The sequence below is a fragment of the Oncorhynchus masou genome, chromosome 25, assembly GCF_036934945.1.
Source record: "Oncorhynchus masou masou isolate Uvic2021 chromosome 25, UVic_Omas_1.1, whole genome shotgun sequence".
In the NCBI taxonomy this organism is placed as follows: Eukaryota; Metazoa; Chordata; class Actinopteri; order Salmoniformes; family Salmonidae; genus Oncorhynchus; species Oncorhynchus masou.
The window spans coordinates 19,937,645-19,953,820 of NC_088236.1; the positions used below are offsets into that span (position 1 = coordinate 19,937,645).

At 40.1% G+C, this 16,176-nt stretch overlaps 1 protein-coding gene across 5 annotated transcripts; it reads left to right on the top strand.

The window, feature by feature from the left end:
* LOC135513879 (tumor necrosis factor receptor superfamily member 10B-like) lies at positions 1-14,554 on the top strand. Of its 5 annotated transcripts, none has more exons than XM_064936863.1 (10): positions 1-164; positions 7,407-7,569; positions 7,879-8,007; positions 8,155-8,266; positions 8,425-8,534; positions 8,723-8,809; positions 9,091-9,131; positions 9,338-9,604; positions 12,565-12,598; positions 12,731-14,554. In XM_064936863.1, the coding sequence occupies exons 1-10, from the start codon at positions 144-146 to the stop codon at positions 13,027-13,029; spliced, it is 1,263 nt and encodes a 420-aa protein (XP_064792935.1). In that variant the 5' UTR covers positions 1-143; the 3' UTR covers positions 13,030-14,554. The 5 variants fall into 5 exon arrangements, with proteins under 5 accessions (XP_064792935.1, XP_064792939.1, XP_064792936.1 ...); XM_064936867.1 differs by having other exon boundaries at positions 9,338-9,436; XM_064936864.1 differs by having other exon boundaries at positions 8,726-8,809.
* Positions 14,555-16,176: the final 1,622 nt, after the last annotated feature.

A 16,176-nucleotide genomic window follows, 5' to 3' on the forward strand; every position in this document is an offset into this window, starting at 1 on the left:
AAGTTCTCTCATGAGGAGAGTTGGCTAAACTTTTGCTCCGCGAGAAAAAAAGTATAATATCGGATGCTGGTTCTCTCAACTGGGATGTGTACACCACCGTTGAGTATAGTCGGATAGTGGTTCTCTCAACGCCATCTTTGAGTATGAGCTATATACATTTGATGGTAAGTTTCTTCTTTTTTTTCTTCACGCGACACTTGTGTCGGTCGGTGGGATCAAATTGACTGGGAACATTGTTCACACACTGCACGTAGCAATGCCATTCACACGCCAATGAAACTATCGATGTTGGCCTAATTTTGATCCAAATATATTCTAAGATAAAAAAAAAAATCTTCGGAATCGATGCGCCATGTGGTCGGGCAGAAAGAATGTCGCGTAAACATGTTAAGGGCCTCATAAAGGTGTGACATTTTTGTGTGGCGCCGGTTGAAGCCGGTGTAGCCTACTGCTTGACTGAAGGGCCTATCATAGTACCAAACGTGTACACATATGCACAGCAGTGTTTAATTCTCAGCGCAGCTCAAGCAATTTCTCCAACTGTCAACACATTCAAATGAATAGAGGACGCGTTGGTTGGGAATTTTGGTCTCAGAGCCGCATACTTAGTCCGGCGTCCCATTGTGAAATATCGAGTAAATCATCGTCGCTGAGATGCGATAGTTGTGACAGGTACGCGGCTCTGTGACCACCATACACGGGGATCACACATCCAGAATCCACAACTCCCAACCAACAGGTATGCAGGTGGCAGACATTTCCGCTATTCATTTAAGTGTCTTGACAGTTCACACAGATTTTTATATAGAAGAAATGTCTTGCTGCGTTTTGTAAATGCAGATCTAAAATTCTATTGTAATTTCTGCTTGGCATCAGACATATTATGTGCTTCAGTTGCACTTCTCCACTTGGATGAGGATACATAAACAGGCATTCTATTAGCAGACCGCGCTCAGACTGATGTGCAGTTACTCTGAAGAAAAATATCAACTCCACATGTAAAGTGTTGGTTTCATGAGCTGAAATAAGACCTCAGAAATGTTTCATATGCACAAAAAGCTTATTTCCCTTACATTTTTTTTGCAGAATTTTGTTTACATCCCTGTTAGTGAGCATAGTAGGAATGTCCACCAGAGCTGTTGCCAGAGAATCGAATGTTAATTTCTGTACCATAATGTTATTTTAGAGAATTTGGCAGTGTGTTCAACTGGCCTCAACCACATACTGCGTGTAACCATGCCAACCTAGGACCTGCACATCTGGCTTCTTCACCTGTGGGATCGTCTGAGGAGTATTTCTGTCTGTAATAAAGCCATTTTTGAAAAACTCATTCGGCTTGGCCTGGCTCCCCAGTGGGTGGACATATGCCTTCCAAAGCCCACCCATGGCTGCACCCCTGCCCAGTCATGTGAAATCCATAGATTAGGGCCTAATATATTTATTTCAATGGACTGATTTCCTTATATGAACTGTAACTCAGTAAAATCTTGGAAATTATTGCATGTTGCATTTATATTTTTGTTCAGTATACTTTTCTTCAGTACTTTTCTCAGTGTAGCCTACTTTTCTCAGGTAAAATGCAAGATTAACTTCAAGCAAAACATTAGGAAATGTAGCTGGCTACACTCGTTCTATGATAAACATTATAAATATGATGACCATGCATAGTTTTAGCAAAAATACACAATCCATGTCTCAAGCCTTAGAAATCCTTCTTCAACCTGTGTCCTCCCCTTCATCTACACTGGTTTCAAGTGGATTCAAAAAGTGACATCAATAAGGGATCATAGCTTTCACAAGGATTCACCTGGTCAGTCTGTCATGGAAAGGGTAACATCTAATTAGAGTCTCCTGGAAACACTGACCAACCCTGTCAATAATTCCTCCCTGGCTTATTCATTCGTTTTCATGTCAAACAACAATATATTCACGGTGCTGCCCACTATATTCCAACTATAGAATTAGAATAATCATTATATTCTGTGATTCCAACAGTTCACCAATTGTATATGGGCTTAGATTTCTTTTGCCCATATCATGCTGCGTGGCACAGTGTGGACATTTCTAATAAAAGTGCAGAAATTGATTAAAATGATAAATGATCTTTTGTTTGGAGTTGGATTGAACAGTGTAGATGGAGAAAGCCCCATTTGAAATCACTTAATTTGTGTTGCCACCCTATGGTCATGAACTTCTCATAAAGCATATTTGGAACTTTTATTATCCAAAAACATAAAATATCGTCAAATACCATCATACCGTCAAACATTTTGTGAAATGATATTTTGTCCATATTGCCCAGCTGTACTATATGAGGTTGGAATAATATTGTGAAAATTATGATAATGCCCTTTTAGTTTAAGAGCTGTTTGAATAGACTGCCTGAAATTTCAGCCTGTTTTGGTGGGATGGAGTTTTGGCCTTCCATGGTGCCATCACCAGGCGGTAAATTGAGTTAATAAACCAATAAAAAAGGCTGTTCCAAACCTCTCTGCCAATAACAGCTAATTTTCTTCTCTTACATTGGAATCCTTTTTTCTACTGCTACAATTGTTTTGTCTAAGCAGGTCCTGATATCCTAATCTCACAGCACCAATGTTCTGTAAACACCAGAGAGAATCCCACAACATCAGAAAGTCTGAAAGTTTCACACGATACAATCATCATCTGTGTCATCTGTTCTTCCGTGTGATGTCAATACTATGAACATTGAAGTCTAGCGACCCTCATCTTTGCACAAAGACACTGGCAGAATCATCAAATCAAAGTTTAATGGTCAAATGCACATATTTAGCAGATGTTATTGCTGGTGTAGTGAAATGCTTGTGTTCCTAACTCCAACAGTGCAGTAGTATCTAACAATTCACAACAATACACAAATCTAAAAGTAAAAGAATGGAAATTCTAAATATTAGATCGAGCAATGTCAGTGGCATTGACTAACATGCAGTAGAATAGAATACAGTATATACATATGAGATGAGTAAAGCAATATGTAAACATTATTAAAGTGACTAGTGTTCCATTATTAAAGTGGCCAGTGAATCCAAGTCTGTATATAGGGCAGTCGCAGGGTTGCATAACCGGGTGGAAGCCGGCTAGTGATGGCTATTTAACAGTCTGATAGCCTTGAGATAGATGGCTGTTTTTCAGTATCTTGGTCCAAGCTTTCATGCACCTGTACTGACCTCGCCTTCTGGATGATAGCGGGGTGAACAGGCCGTGGCAGACCTCACCACCCTCTGGAGACCACTGCAGTTGCGGGCGGTGATACAGCCTGACAGGTGCTATTATATACAGAAAGAATACATGCTGACATTCATATACAGTTGAAGTCGGAAGTTTACATACACTTTAGCCAAATACATTTAACTTATGGGCCGTCCCACCTGGCCGCCAACCGGTGAAATTGCAGTGCGCAAAATTCAAACTACAGAATTATAAATATTTAACCTTCATAAAATTACAAGTGTAATACATTAAAATAAAGCTTAACTTCTTGTTAATCCAGTCGCTGTATCAGATTTCAAAAAAGCTTTATTTAAAAAAAGTAAAAAAATATTTCACCTTTGTTTAACCAGGTAGGCAAGTTGAGAACAAGTTCTCATTTACAATTGCGACCTGGCCAGGATAAAGCAAAGCAGTCCGACACATACAACGACAGAGTTACACATGGAGTAAAACAAACATACAGTCAATAATACAGTATAAACAAGTCTATATACGATGTGAGCAAATGAGGTGAGATAAGGGAGGTAAAGGCAAAAAAAGGCCATGGTGGCAAAGTAAATACAATATAGCAAGTAAAACACTGGAATGGAAGAATTTGCAAAGTAGAAATAAAATAATGAGGTGCAAAGGAGCAAAATAAATAAATTAAATACAGTAGGGAAAGAGGTAGTTATGGCGAAAGCACACCATGCGATTATCTGAAGACAGCGCCCCGCATACAAAAGCATGAAAACATATTTCAACCAGGCAGGTGCACCACAAGTCAAACATAGCGATTATAATAAATGCCTAACCTTTGATCTTCTTCTGTTGGCACTCCAAAATGTCCCAGATTCATCACAAATTGTCCTTTTGTTCAATAATTTCCTTCTTTATATCCATAAAAACTCATTTTAGCTGGCGCGCTTCCATCAATAGTCCACCCTGTTTCGCTCCATCAAAATGCATACAAAATGAATCCCAAACATTACTAATATACTTTTCCAAACAAGTCAAACAACATTTATAATCAAACCAGGTACCCTAATATGTAAATAAGCACAATTTAAGACTCGTTATTGTCTTCTTCCACTCGCTTGGAAACACTACAGCCAAAACGAGAGCCGCCTAGAAAAACTACAATTTCTGGCTCATTTTTCCAAAAACCAGCATGAAACTCTTTCTAAAGACTGTTGACGTCTAGTGGAAGCCCTAGGAACTGCAATCTGGGAGAATTTTGCCTTATAATAAAAGTGACAGCCATTGAAAACAGTGGTAGGCTGAATTTTTGTTGTTGTTGGGGGGTGGTTTGTCCTCTGGGTTTCACCTGTCATATCAGTTCTGTTATACTCATAGACATAATTTTAACAGTTTTAGAAACTTTAGAGTGTTTTCTATCCAAATCTACCATTATCTGCATATCTTAGCTTCTGGGTCTGAGTAACAGGCAGTTTACTTTGGGCACGATTTTCATCCGGACGTGAAAATACTGCCCCCTACCCAAGAGGTTAAACTCAGTTTTTCACAATTCCTGACATTTAATCCTAGTAAAAATCCCTATTTTAGGTCAGTTAGGATCAGCACTTTATTTAAGAATGTGAAATGTCAGAATAATAGTAGAGAGAACTATGTATTTCAGCTTTTATTTCTTTCATCGCCTTCCCAGTGGTTCAAAAGTGTACATACACTCAATTGTCCATTTGGAAGACCCATTTGCAACCAAGCTTTAACTTCCTGACTGATATCTTGAGATGTTGCTTCAATATATCCACATCATTTTCTTTCCTCATGATGCCATCTATTTTGTGAAGTGCACCAGTCCCTCCTGCAGCAAAGCACCCCCACAACATGATGCTGCAACCCCCATGCTTCATGGTTGGGATGGTGTTCTTCGGCTTGCAAGCATCCCCCTTTTTCCTCAGAACATAACGATGGTCATTATGGCCAAACAGTTCTATTTTTGTTTCATCAGACCAGAGGACATTTCTTCAAAAAGTATGATTTTTGTCCCCATGTGCAGTTGCAAACTAGAACTCGTTTTACTATGGCTATAGATATTTTTGTACCTGTTTCCTCCAGCATCTTCACAAGGTCCTTTGCTGTTGTTCTGGGATTGATTTTCACTTTTTGCACCACAGCATGTTCTTCTCTAGGACACAGAACGCGTCTCCTTCCTGAGCGGTATGACGGCTGTGTGGTCCCATGGTGTTAAATTCTTACATACTATTGTTTGTACAGATGAACGTGGTACCTTCAGGCATTTGGAAATTGCTCCCAAGGATGAACCAGACTTGTGGAGGTCTACAATGTTTTTTCTGAGGTCTTAGCTGATTTCTTTTGATTTTCCCATGATGTCAAGCAAAGAGGCACTGAGTTTGAAGTTAGGCATTGAAATACTACCACCGGTACACCTTCAATTGATTCAAATGATGTCAATTAGCCTATCAGAAGCTTCTTAAGCCATGACATAATTTTCTGGAATTTTCCAAGCTGTGTATGTAACCTTCTGACCCACTGGAATTGTGAATAAGTGAAATAATCTGTCTGTAAACAATTGTTGGAAAAATTAATTATGTCATGCACAAAGTAGATGTCATAATCAACTTGCCAAAACTATAGTTTGTTAACAAAATGTATGGTTTGGTTGTAAAACAAGCTTTAATGACTCCAACCTAAGTGTATGTAAACTTCCGACTTCAACTGTATATGGCTAATATAACACGGCTAAGGGCTGTTCTTACGTACGATGCAAAGCTCAGTGCCTGGATATAGCCCTTAGCTGTGGTATATTGGCCATACATCACAAACCATTGAGGTGCCTTATTGCTATTATGAACTGGTTACCAACGTAATTAGAGAGGTATGTACATGTTTTGTCATACCTATGGTATACGGTCTGATATACCACGGCTGTCAGCCAATCAGGATTCAGGGTTCGAATCATCCAGTGTATTATTCTGTCTAGCTGTCACGTAGCATCTTGTCTGGAATGTGCTTGGGTTTTAATTTGTTCAGCAGGTTTGTAGGAAGGCCATATTTGGACATACTCCACTGTAATGTACTGGTGAATACAGGTTGCTAAATTGGGTGTGTCCATGTATCTTGTGACTCAGCGGCAGTTCCAAAGGGATTAGGGGGGAAATTACAAACACCATCCTTATTTGTTTAGCTAATAAATACAGTACACACACAGGCCTAGTTCAACCATATGAAGACCTAGGCTGTAGAACATGTCTACCTCATTTACACTGGCAACATTATTTTTCAGTGATCTTATTAATTCAGCATGTGTCTGCTTGGATATTAAATTGAACCCATTGGAACAGTTTCAAAATCATGTTTGTGTAACTACAGAAATGACTAATCATTAGGCTTGCTTCAGTTATAGTTGAAGTGACAGGGATAAGAAAGACAGGGTTTAACATATCTTCCATGTTCACTGTGTAAGAGGCTGCGTTTAGAGGCATGCCAATTCTGATCTTTTCCCAATTAATAGCAAGAGATCAGGATTGGGGTGCTTTTCAATGCAGCCTAAAATAACCATATTCTCAATGACTGGCAACTTGCTGATGTCTCATTTTCTACACATCACATTAAATTGCATATTAGTAGTCAACCATGTCTCAATATTTATGTGAGAGAGATTTATGAGCCGTCTCCAATATGGCCGTTGATGGAAATTCCCATTTATTGCTTCCCCTCTTCCACAGCAGCTGAACTTTGTATTTGTTTTTCTAGAGAGTCAGTGGTGTGATCAGGACTGAAATTATATTGGTCCTGTTATTAAACCTAAATGTTGCAAACTATGATGTCATTTGAACAAGGTGCTCTGTATGTACAAAAGCTAAGAAATTGCTTTGCTAACAAGGTTTGGATGATCTCCAAAATATTCTGGGATTGTGATTTTTGCCCTTCCCTGGTTACTCATTAATATGGAACCTAGAGGTATTCCCTGTTTTATTGTAAAGTCAATAATGTCATTGTACTGTGTAGACTACACTGTTTCCTGTGCATATGACAAAAAAGTTACATTTGATAATGCCATATTGTGAGATAATAAATAACTAGCTCTACAATGCAGATTTGCTAACCCACTTTGATTACACTTTGCTTAGATGCTATGGCTGTCTACAGGAAACAAGGGGACAACTGGATGACAGTGTGTTTTTAATACAAGCTGTTCATCTTTATCTAAGGTTGTCCTCATCTGGGCCCTCAACCCCATGGCGGCAGCTCAATCTGGCCTTGAGTTGACACAGACAGGAGGCAGCGTCAGGAACAGGAAACAGCGGGACATCTCATGCAGGGAAAACCTGGAGTACCCACATGACAACATCTGCTGTTTGAATTGCCCAGCTGGTGAGACAAATGAAGATTTGAGATCCACAGTGTATGCATCCGAAATGGTACCCTATGCTATTCCTTATATAGTGCACTACCTGTGACCAGAGCCCTATGGGCCTTGGTCTAAAGTAGTGTACTATATAGGGAATAGGGTGCTATTTGGGACTTACCTAGTCGTAAGCTGAAATCCGTAATGGGAACTACTGAAGCAAGTTTGACCTTGTAATGACTCCGGTTATATGGCGACAGTAATGAATATTCAGTTGACCGTCAAGTGTCTGCTTTATGTACAGATAGACAACTGTTGTTTCTCTATGGCCTCAGGTAAATATGTCAAAGAGTACTGCACGGGTGCCTTGGAGAAAGGAACATGTGAGGACTGTGACATCGACACATACACAGAGCATGATAACGGACTGCCACAGTGCTTAAAGTGCACTAAGTGTCGCTCAGGTAAATTCTATTTGACAATGGCGTTATGCCATTTAAAATGAATGACAAAACAGAGCCGACATCAGGAGTTCTACTCTGTGACGCTTTATGAATGCAGGCCATGCTCTTTGTGTCTTCAACATGCCAAACTCTGTGTTCCTGTCACAGATCAGGTAACCACAAAGACATGCACCATCACTCAGGACACAGAGTGCCAGTGTAAACCAGGGTATTTCTGTGCCCCTGACCAAGCCTGCGAGGTGTGCAAAAAGTGCTCAAGGTAGGTCCATAGAATATTTGAGCATACTCACTGATACTTGACAAACTAACTTCCATTAGATTATCATTAAACATTACAAAATGAAGAATGTTCACCTTATACATTACATATCTTTTTATTTTTAACATGTCTTTTTGTTGAAACCCTCCTTCTCCCAGATGTAAATACAATGAGGTGAGGGTGAAGAACTGCACCACTACGTCCAACATGGTCTGTGAGACCAGACTGCCCACATCCAGCACCATCTCAGGTAAAACTCCAGGCCCAGGTACAGCATACATCACCGTGCTGCATGCTCTGTTGTGTCGTTATTTTTGTAAATATTATTAATGTTGAATGTATTTGATAATTGACTTTCTGAATATAAAGGGACAATCTGGGATTCAAACAGCAAACTGCTAATTTGGAAAACAGCAGAGTGATGTGGTTGTGACAATTTTCTCTCTATGGAAACAGTAGTTGTGATTGTGGTGGCAGTACTGGGTATCACTGCTGCACTTGCCAGTGTCTATTGGATGAGGCGAAAGCTCTTTAAAAGGACAGGTAAGGTCATTTTATATAGAATAAATACATTTGCTTTCAATAGTGAAGGCTCAGGTTGTGTTCCCAATAGCACCCTATTCCATATATAGTGCACTACTTTTGGCCAGAGCCCTATATGCCCTGGTCAAAAGTAGTGCACTATAAAGAGAATGGGGTGCCATCCAGAGGACACATAGCCTCAAAGCTTTGAAGCTCACTGCATCTTAAGACTGTCAACAGAACAGTCAATATTGTACCTGGATGTAAAGTGCTGTGTCTGAGTCACATTTCCTCTGTTCCAGACACCCAGAATAATCCCAGTGGGACGCTAAAAGTTGTGGTGGTGCGTCAGTCAGTCTCATTCAAATGTTATTTTCACATTCACAGTGTCACTCAATCAGCACTGCGTATCGAATTTGATTAATTCTGATAAAATTACTGAGAGATGAGCTGATAAAATTACACACATTTGTGAGAACATAGCAAACGGCACCATTGAACATCAAAAAATGTTCCTCATTAGACAACATAATTTTTCATATTTTGCAGGATGATCAAAATAACAGGTCAATTGAGGAGAGGCAGAACAAACAGAATGCTGTGCTGGATGACACACAGCTCTATCCCTTGCTGGAGCAGACCCAGGCGGTGGGTGCCAAAGCCTCAGAGGATGAGGACAATGGACTGGGCGACAGTCTCCCCAACACCACCAACTCCTCCCAGTCCAGTCTGTCTGCACTACCCTTAGTCCCCCTCCCCAGATCCTCCCTGCTTCCCAGCCCTTCGGCCAAGAGGCAGCCTGGCTCTTCGGCTGGGGTGAGAGCAGCTGCTCTGGTCATGCTCAGGCTAACATACCTTCCCCTGTCTTCCCCCAAGCTCTTTTCTAACTCCATCCTTATAGTTAATTTAGTACTCTTCCTATTCTGGATCTGGTCTTACTTTCTATTCTCTGCTCCATTAACTTACTGTTTGTTGAAAGCCACAGTTGTCTGATGTATGATAGCATTAGTACACACACTTAATAATTAATCTTACGGTCAAATGGACGCTGAGGCACCATGTCCCATTTTGAAGTAGTGCTACTCCCTTTGCACCATCTTGACGAAGACTTACTAGGTCGGTCACCAGTCTTTTCTAGTGTGCATTTTTAGACATGTTTTTGAAGATTTGCTGAACTATTGCTAATGGCCAAGCCCAAGCACAAACAGTGCCTTCAGAAAGTATTCAGACCCTTTGACTTACAGTGCCTTGCGAAAGTATTCGGCCCCCTTGAACTTTGCGACCTTTTGCCACATTTCAGGCTTCAAACATAAAGATATAAAACTGTATTTTTTTGTGAAGAATCAACAACAAGTGGGACACAATCATGAAGTGGAACGACATTTATTGGATATTTCAAACTTTTTTAACAAATCAAAAACTGAAAAATTGGGCATGCAAAATTATTCAGCCCCTTTACTTTCAGTGCAGCAAACTCTCTCCAGAAGTTCAGTGAGGATCTCTGAATGATCCAATGTTGACCTAAATGAATAATGATGATAAATACAATCCACCTGTGTGTAATCAAGTCTCCGTATAAATGCACCTGCACTGTGATAGTCTCAGAGGTCCGTTAAAAGCGCAGAGAGCATCATGAAGAACAAGGAACACACCAGGCAGGTCCGAGATACTGTTGTGAAGAAGTTTAAAGCTGGATTTGGATACAAAAAGATTTCCCAAGCTTTAAACATCCAAAGGAGCACTGTGCAAGCGGTAATATTGAAATGGAAGGAGTATCAGACCACTGCAAATCTACCAAGACCTGGCCGTCCCTCTAAACTTTCAGCTCATACAAGGAGAAGACTGATCAGAGATGCAGCCAAGAGGCTCATGATCACTCTGGATGAACTGCAGAGATCTACAGCTGAGATGGGAGACTCTGTCCATAGGACAACAATCAGTTGTATATTGCACAAATCTGGCCTTTATGGAAGAGTGGCAAGAAGAAAGCCATTTCTTAAAGATATCCATAAAGTGTCGTTTAAAGTTTGCCACAAGCCACATGGGAGACACACCAAACATGTGGAAGAAGGTGCTCTGGTCAGATGAAACCAAAATTGAACTTTTTGGCAACAATGCAAAATGTTATGTTTGGCGTAAAAGCAACACAGCTCATCAACCTTGAACACACCATACCCACTGTCAAACATGGTGGTGGCAGCATCATGGTTTGGGCCTGCTTTTCTTCAGCAGGGACAGGGAAGATGGTTAAAATTGATGGGAAGATGGATGGAGCCAAATACAGGACCATTCTGGAAGAAAACCTGATGGAGTCTGCAAAAGACCTGAGACTGGGACGGAGATTTGTCTTCCAACAAGACAATGATCCAAAACATAAAGCAAAATCTACAATGGAATGGTTCAAAAATAAACATATCCAGGTGTTAGAATGGCCAAGTCAAAGTCCAGACCTGAATCCAATTGAGAATCTGTGGAAAGAACTGAAAACTGCTGTTCACAAATGCTCTCCATCCAACCTCACTGAGCTCGAGCTGTTTTGCAAGGAGGAATGGGAAAATAAAAAATAAAAAAATTGAAAGTTTGAAATATCCAATAAATATCGTTCCACTTCATGATTGTGTCCCACTTGTTGTTGATTCTTCACAAAAAAATACAGTTTTATATCTTTATGTTTGAAGCCTGAAATGTGGCAAAAGGTCGCAAAGTTCAAGGGGGCCGAATACTTTCGCAAGGCACTGTATTCCACATTCTGTTGTGTTACAGCCTGAATTCTAAATGGGTTAAATCCATTTTTTCTCTCTCACCCATCTACACACAATACCCCATAATGACAAAGTGAAAACATGTTTTTAGAAATGTTTGCTAATATATTAAAAATTAAATACAGACACATCTAGTTTACATGAGACACCCCTGAGTCCGACTACAGCTGTAAGTCTTAAGATATTTTCACACCTGGATTTTGCAATATTTGCACATTATTATTTTCACAATAGTTCAAGCTGAATTAGGAAGGACACCTGTATCTTTGTAGTGACTGGGTGTCTTGATACACCATCCAAAGTGTAATGAATAACTCCACCATCCTCAAAGGGATATTCAGTGTTTGCTTTTTTTTTTTTTTACCTAACTAGCAATAGGTGTCTTTTGCTAAGCATTGGAAAACCTCCCTGGTCTTTGTGGTTGAATCTGTGTTTGAAATGCACTGCTCGACAGAGGGATCTTACAATTGTCTGTATGTGTGGGGTATAGAGATAAGGTCGTCATTCAAAAATCATGTTAAACACTTTGATTGCACATGGAGTAAGTCCATGCAACTTATTATGTGAGTTGAGCACATTTTTATTTCTGAACTTATTTAGGCTTGCAAAGGGGTTGAATGCTTATTGACATTTCAGATTTTCTTTTTTTTATTAATTTGCACAAAACATGTTTTGAAACACCCTATAATGTGGAAGTATTTTGTTTTGGCCAGTATTTTGTTTTGGCCATTTTCAATTTGGGCTGTAACACAACAAAATGTAGAAAAAGTCAAGGGGTGTCGATACTTTCTGAAGGCATTGTAAATGTGATTTATAGATGCACATGCAGGGTCAAGGAAGGGACTAAGGGCAGAGACAAGAAGCCCAGAGCTGTTGTAGAGGTCCTTCACCTACCCTCTTGCATGACCCTCCAAGAGTTAACTTCAGAGCTCGTGCACAGGCCTAATTAAGGAGCCAGACTTCTGTTTTAGGATTCATAACTGACCCATGTTTCTTTATTTGTATTTATTTTAGGAAAATGTCCTCATAAAACTGGTTTCTTTGAATGGTGAGAGTATACCCTCTATTTTATGGTGTTAGACTAGTTAATAACATAAAATAATATGTATCCAAAGTTGATAATACACTATTGAATGGTGGGCTTTGATGTCATGGTCTTGACATGCCTTTTTGTTTTCAGGTGATGAGTCCTTGAAGAAATGTTTTGAACTTTTTGAAGAGCTGGATGTTCACTACCATAACAGATTCTTCAGGCACATCGGACTCTCTGACAATGCTATAAAAAGCTCTGCGCACCTTCATCCTGAAGATCGAGTCTATGAACTGTTGAAAGTATGGTTGGAGAAGGTGGGCATGGACGCTGACATGAATGACCTAATCAAAGCGTTACTTTATTTTGGCCAAAGGTTATCAGCAGAAAATATTATTTCAAAAGCCATTGAAAATGGTTATTATGAATATGCAGAAAATGAAAAGTGAATGTATTCCTGCTTCTACGGAGTTATGGGGAAAATACACAATAGACTTGGATGAGATGTTCAGTATGAGTCAGAACTGAGCTATATGTGTGTCGTTAAATGATCCCAGGTACTTGCTGAGACAAGCCTATTGGCATGCTGTTAAGTCATTTCCTCTACAGTTTCACACAGTGAACTGTCAGGCTATGCACTAGCTAGTGACTAGAGCTGGTGGTGGATGTTTAGAGTAGTGTTTCACAACCTCAGTCCTCCAGTACCCCTAACGGCACACATTTCTGTTTTAGCCCTGAACAAGCACACCTGATTCAACTTGTCAACTAATCATCAAGCCCTCAATGAGTTGAATCAGGTGAGTTTGTAATGGACTACAGCAAAACGTTGTGCTTTTGGAGTTACTGGAGGACTGAAGCTGGGAAACACTGCTGTAGGGGAACGGGATAATATACACCGGATGTTGTCTACGCTGACGTAGTGCATAGTGATTGGGCCATTGTGGAATGCACTGATCAAGGCATGGACTGGCCTGGCTGTATTTTAAACACCAGGGCTGCTTTCCAGATGGAACCCTATTACTTCTGACCAGGGCTCTGTTCAAAAGCAATGCACTATATAGGAAATAGTGTGGCATTTGGAAAGTACTCCCAGTGGTGTCTCTTGAAGAGTTGGCAATGAATGTAATACACCTATTTACACGTGAACAAAAAATACAGGTAATTATGAGATTTTAAAATATATTTTGGTATTGTAGAGCAATTTATTGGTTGTTGTGGTTGTTTATTTGTATTGATGATGAACCTTGATACTTTTCTCAATTTGACTTCATCAGGAAATGAAATGCTGTCACTGTCCACGATATTGCTACAAAGTTCTGTCTTAACACTGATAATGCCAAAGTTCCAGTTGCTCCTTAAGCAAAAAATGTTGAGTCTTGTTTTTTTTTTACAGATTTTGATTTATATGAAGGATGTTTCAGTGTAACCAAGTGTTTAAAATGACATTGACCATTTGGTATTTGTAAATGGGCAATGTTGATCAGGTCATGAGTTCAGAGCAGGTAGTTTCCACTAGGTGGCGCTATCTATGGAAATAATCTAGTCTTCTGCTGTCTAATGATGAGCTGCTATTCCCAGCCTGTAGTACTGTACACTGTATTTAGTGATGTAGTATTGAGCATGGCCTTTTTAATGTTGATGGAATGAGTGAGGTTAGTCTCTCATGATTGCAAAAGACAATCTCTCTACATTGTTAGCTATGTTCTTGTCTTCACAGATTACCCCTCAAGACAGTTTCACTAACATTCAAGTATTTTCTTCATATCCTCTGTTACCGTTTACAGAATATTTCCTTGAGTTGAATCCAAAGTGCAGTTGCCTTGCCAGTGTCATTTTTAATATAACATTTCACACATGATGTATGTCAATATTTATTATTGTATGTCGCTGTTCTTTACAACTAAATATTATTTGTTTAGATAAAATTGATGGTAATGCGTCAGTTTTGAAATAAATATTCTATTAAAATTTAAATGTTATGCCCTTTCCTAAATATGTCTACCTAGCACCAAATATCACTTAAATGTACTAAAATGTTTCACGTGGATATCACTCGAGTATGCTTTTTGACATCAAAGAGAGAACATCATGGATTGTTCTGTTGACATGTTCTTTGATGTCATGATTGTGTGTTATTCCAAAAGGTCATTCTGAATCAATAAATTGTCAGAATAATAATAGATTTATTTTGTATAGGTAGCTCTTTCAATTACATGTTGAATCTCAAAGTTGCTTTTAAAAAGGAAAACAAAATAACTATTTCACAAAACAAATGTAGGAGGATCTGGTAGTTCTTGGGTGATGGTCATCCACAGCATTAGTACCTTTCTCAACTTCTTATCTTCTGTCTTGAGAGGAGGGAGCATAGATGGTACAGCCAGGCAGGGAGGTAAAGACATCTGACAGACAGGCCCCGGAGCTCTTCATCGGGCACCATGTCATTTTCGATAGTCACAGCTCCTCTGTAGATCAGCACCCACCTGGGTGATGCTTCGGCGGCTGTAAAAAGTACTGGTAAGACCACCACACCTCAACAATAGAAGCAAGCCTGGACTCAGCACCTGTACTTGGTGTGAGGATGGCAAACAACACTTAATTTGACTTAAACCGCTGCACTGCCAGACAGCTCATCCAGCTGACTGGCATTACATTGTGCAATGCCAGGAGATTGGTGAGCTTCAGGAGCCACTAACGCAAAGGCAAGACCATCCCGGAGAGAAAACAGAAATAGGCAGAGTGATGTGTCTTCGAACAGTGATGTTTATTCTCAGAATAATATCTTTTCTCAGAGCAGTTGTCTTCTCAGAACATGTGATAGTCCAGCAGGTGGCAGTGGCACACAGTTCCCTACAGGGAATGATTCTACCCATGTGTCTGTAGCAACAGGGAATGACCCTGCCCATGTGTCTGTAGCAACAGGGAATGACCCTGCCCATGTGTCTGTAGCTACAAGGAATGACCCTACCCATGTGTCTAGCTACAGGGAATGAACCTACCCGGGTGTCTAGCTACAGGGAATGACCTTACCCGGGTGTCTGTAGCTACAGGGAATGATTCTACCCATGTGTCTAGCAACAGGAAATGAAACTACCCATGTATCTGTAGCTACAGGGAATGACCTTACCCGGGTGTCTAGCTACAGGGAATGACCCTACCCGTGTGTCTGTAGCTAAAGGTAGTGACCCTACCCATGTGTCTGTAGCTACCGGGAATATTCCTACCCATGTGTCAGTGGCAACAGGAACTGAGCAACAGGAGAGCACATCCTCCTCACAGAGCAAAACCAAAGCTGTGGAACTGGGGCAAGTCAGCCAAGCCACAGCTCTAGACCCTCCTGAGTCCATTCCACATGGAGACTACTTCCTGTGTTTGCGGATGGTTGTTTAAAATGTTTTCCAATTAGTCTGTTTTTGATGTTGGGAGAAGGGGTGGGTTTTCTTCAGATTCTTGGATACTTGTAATCTGCTTTTGTTATTTGGAATCCCCAGCTTGCCTCATCTTTCCAACAAAATAATAAAAGTGACTGATCTTATGCACTTTTAAAGGTGTCCTTCTACTCACGTATGTTAGTAATGAGCGGTAATAATTTGAGACTA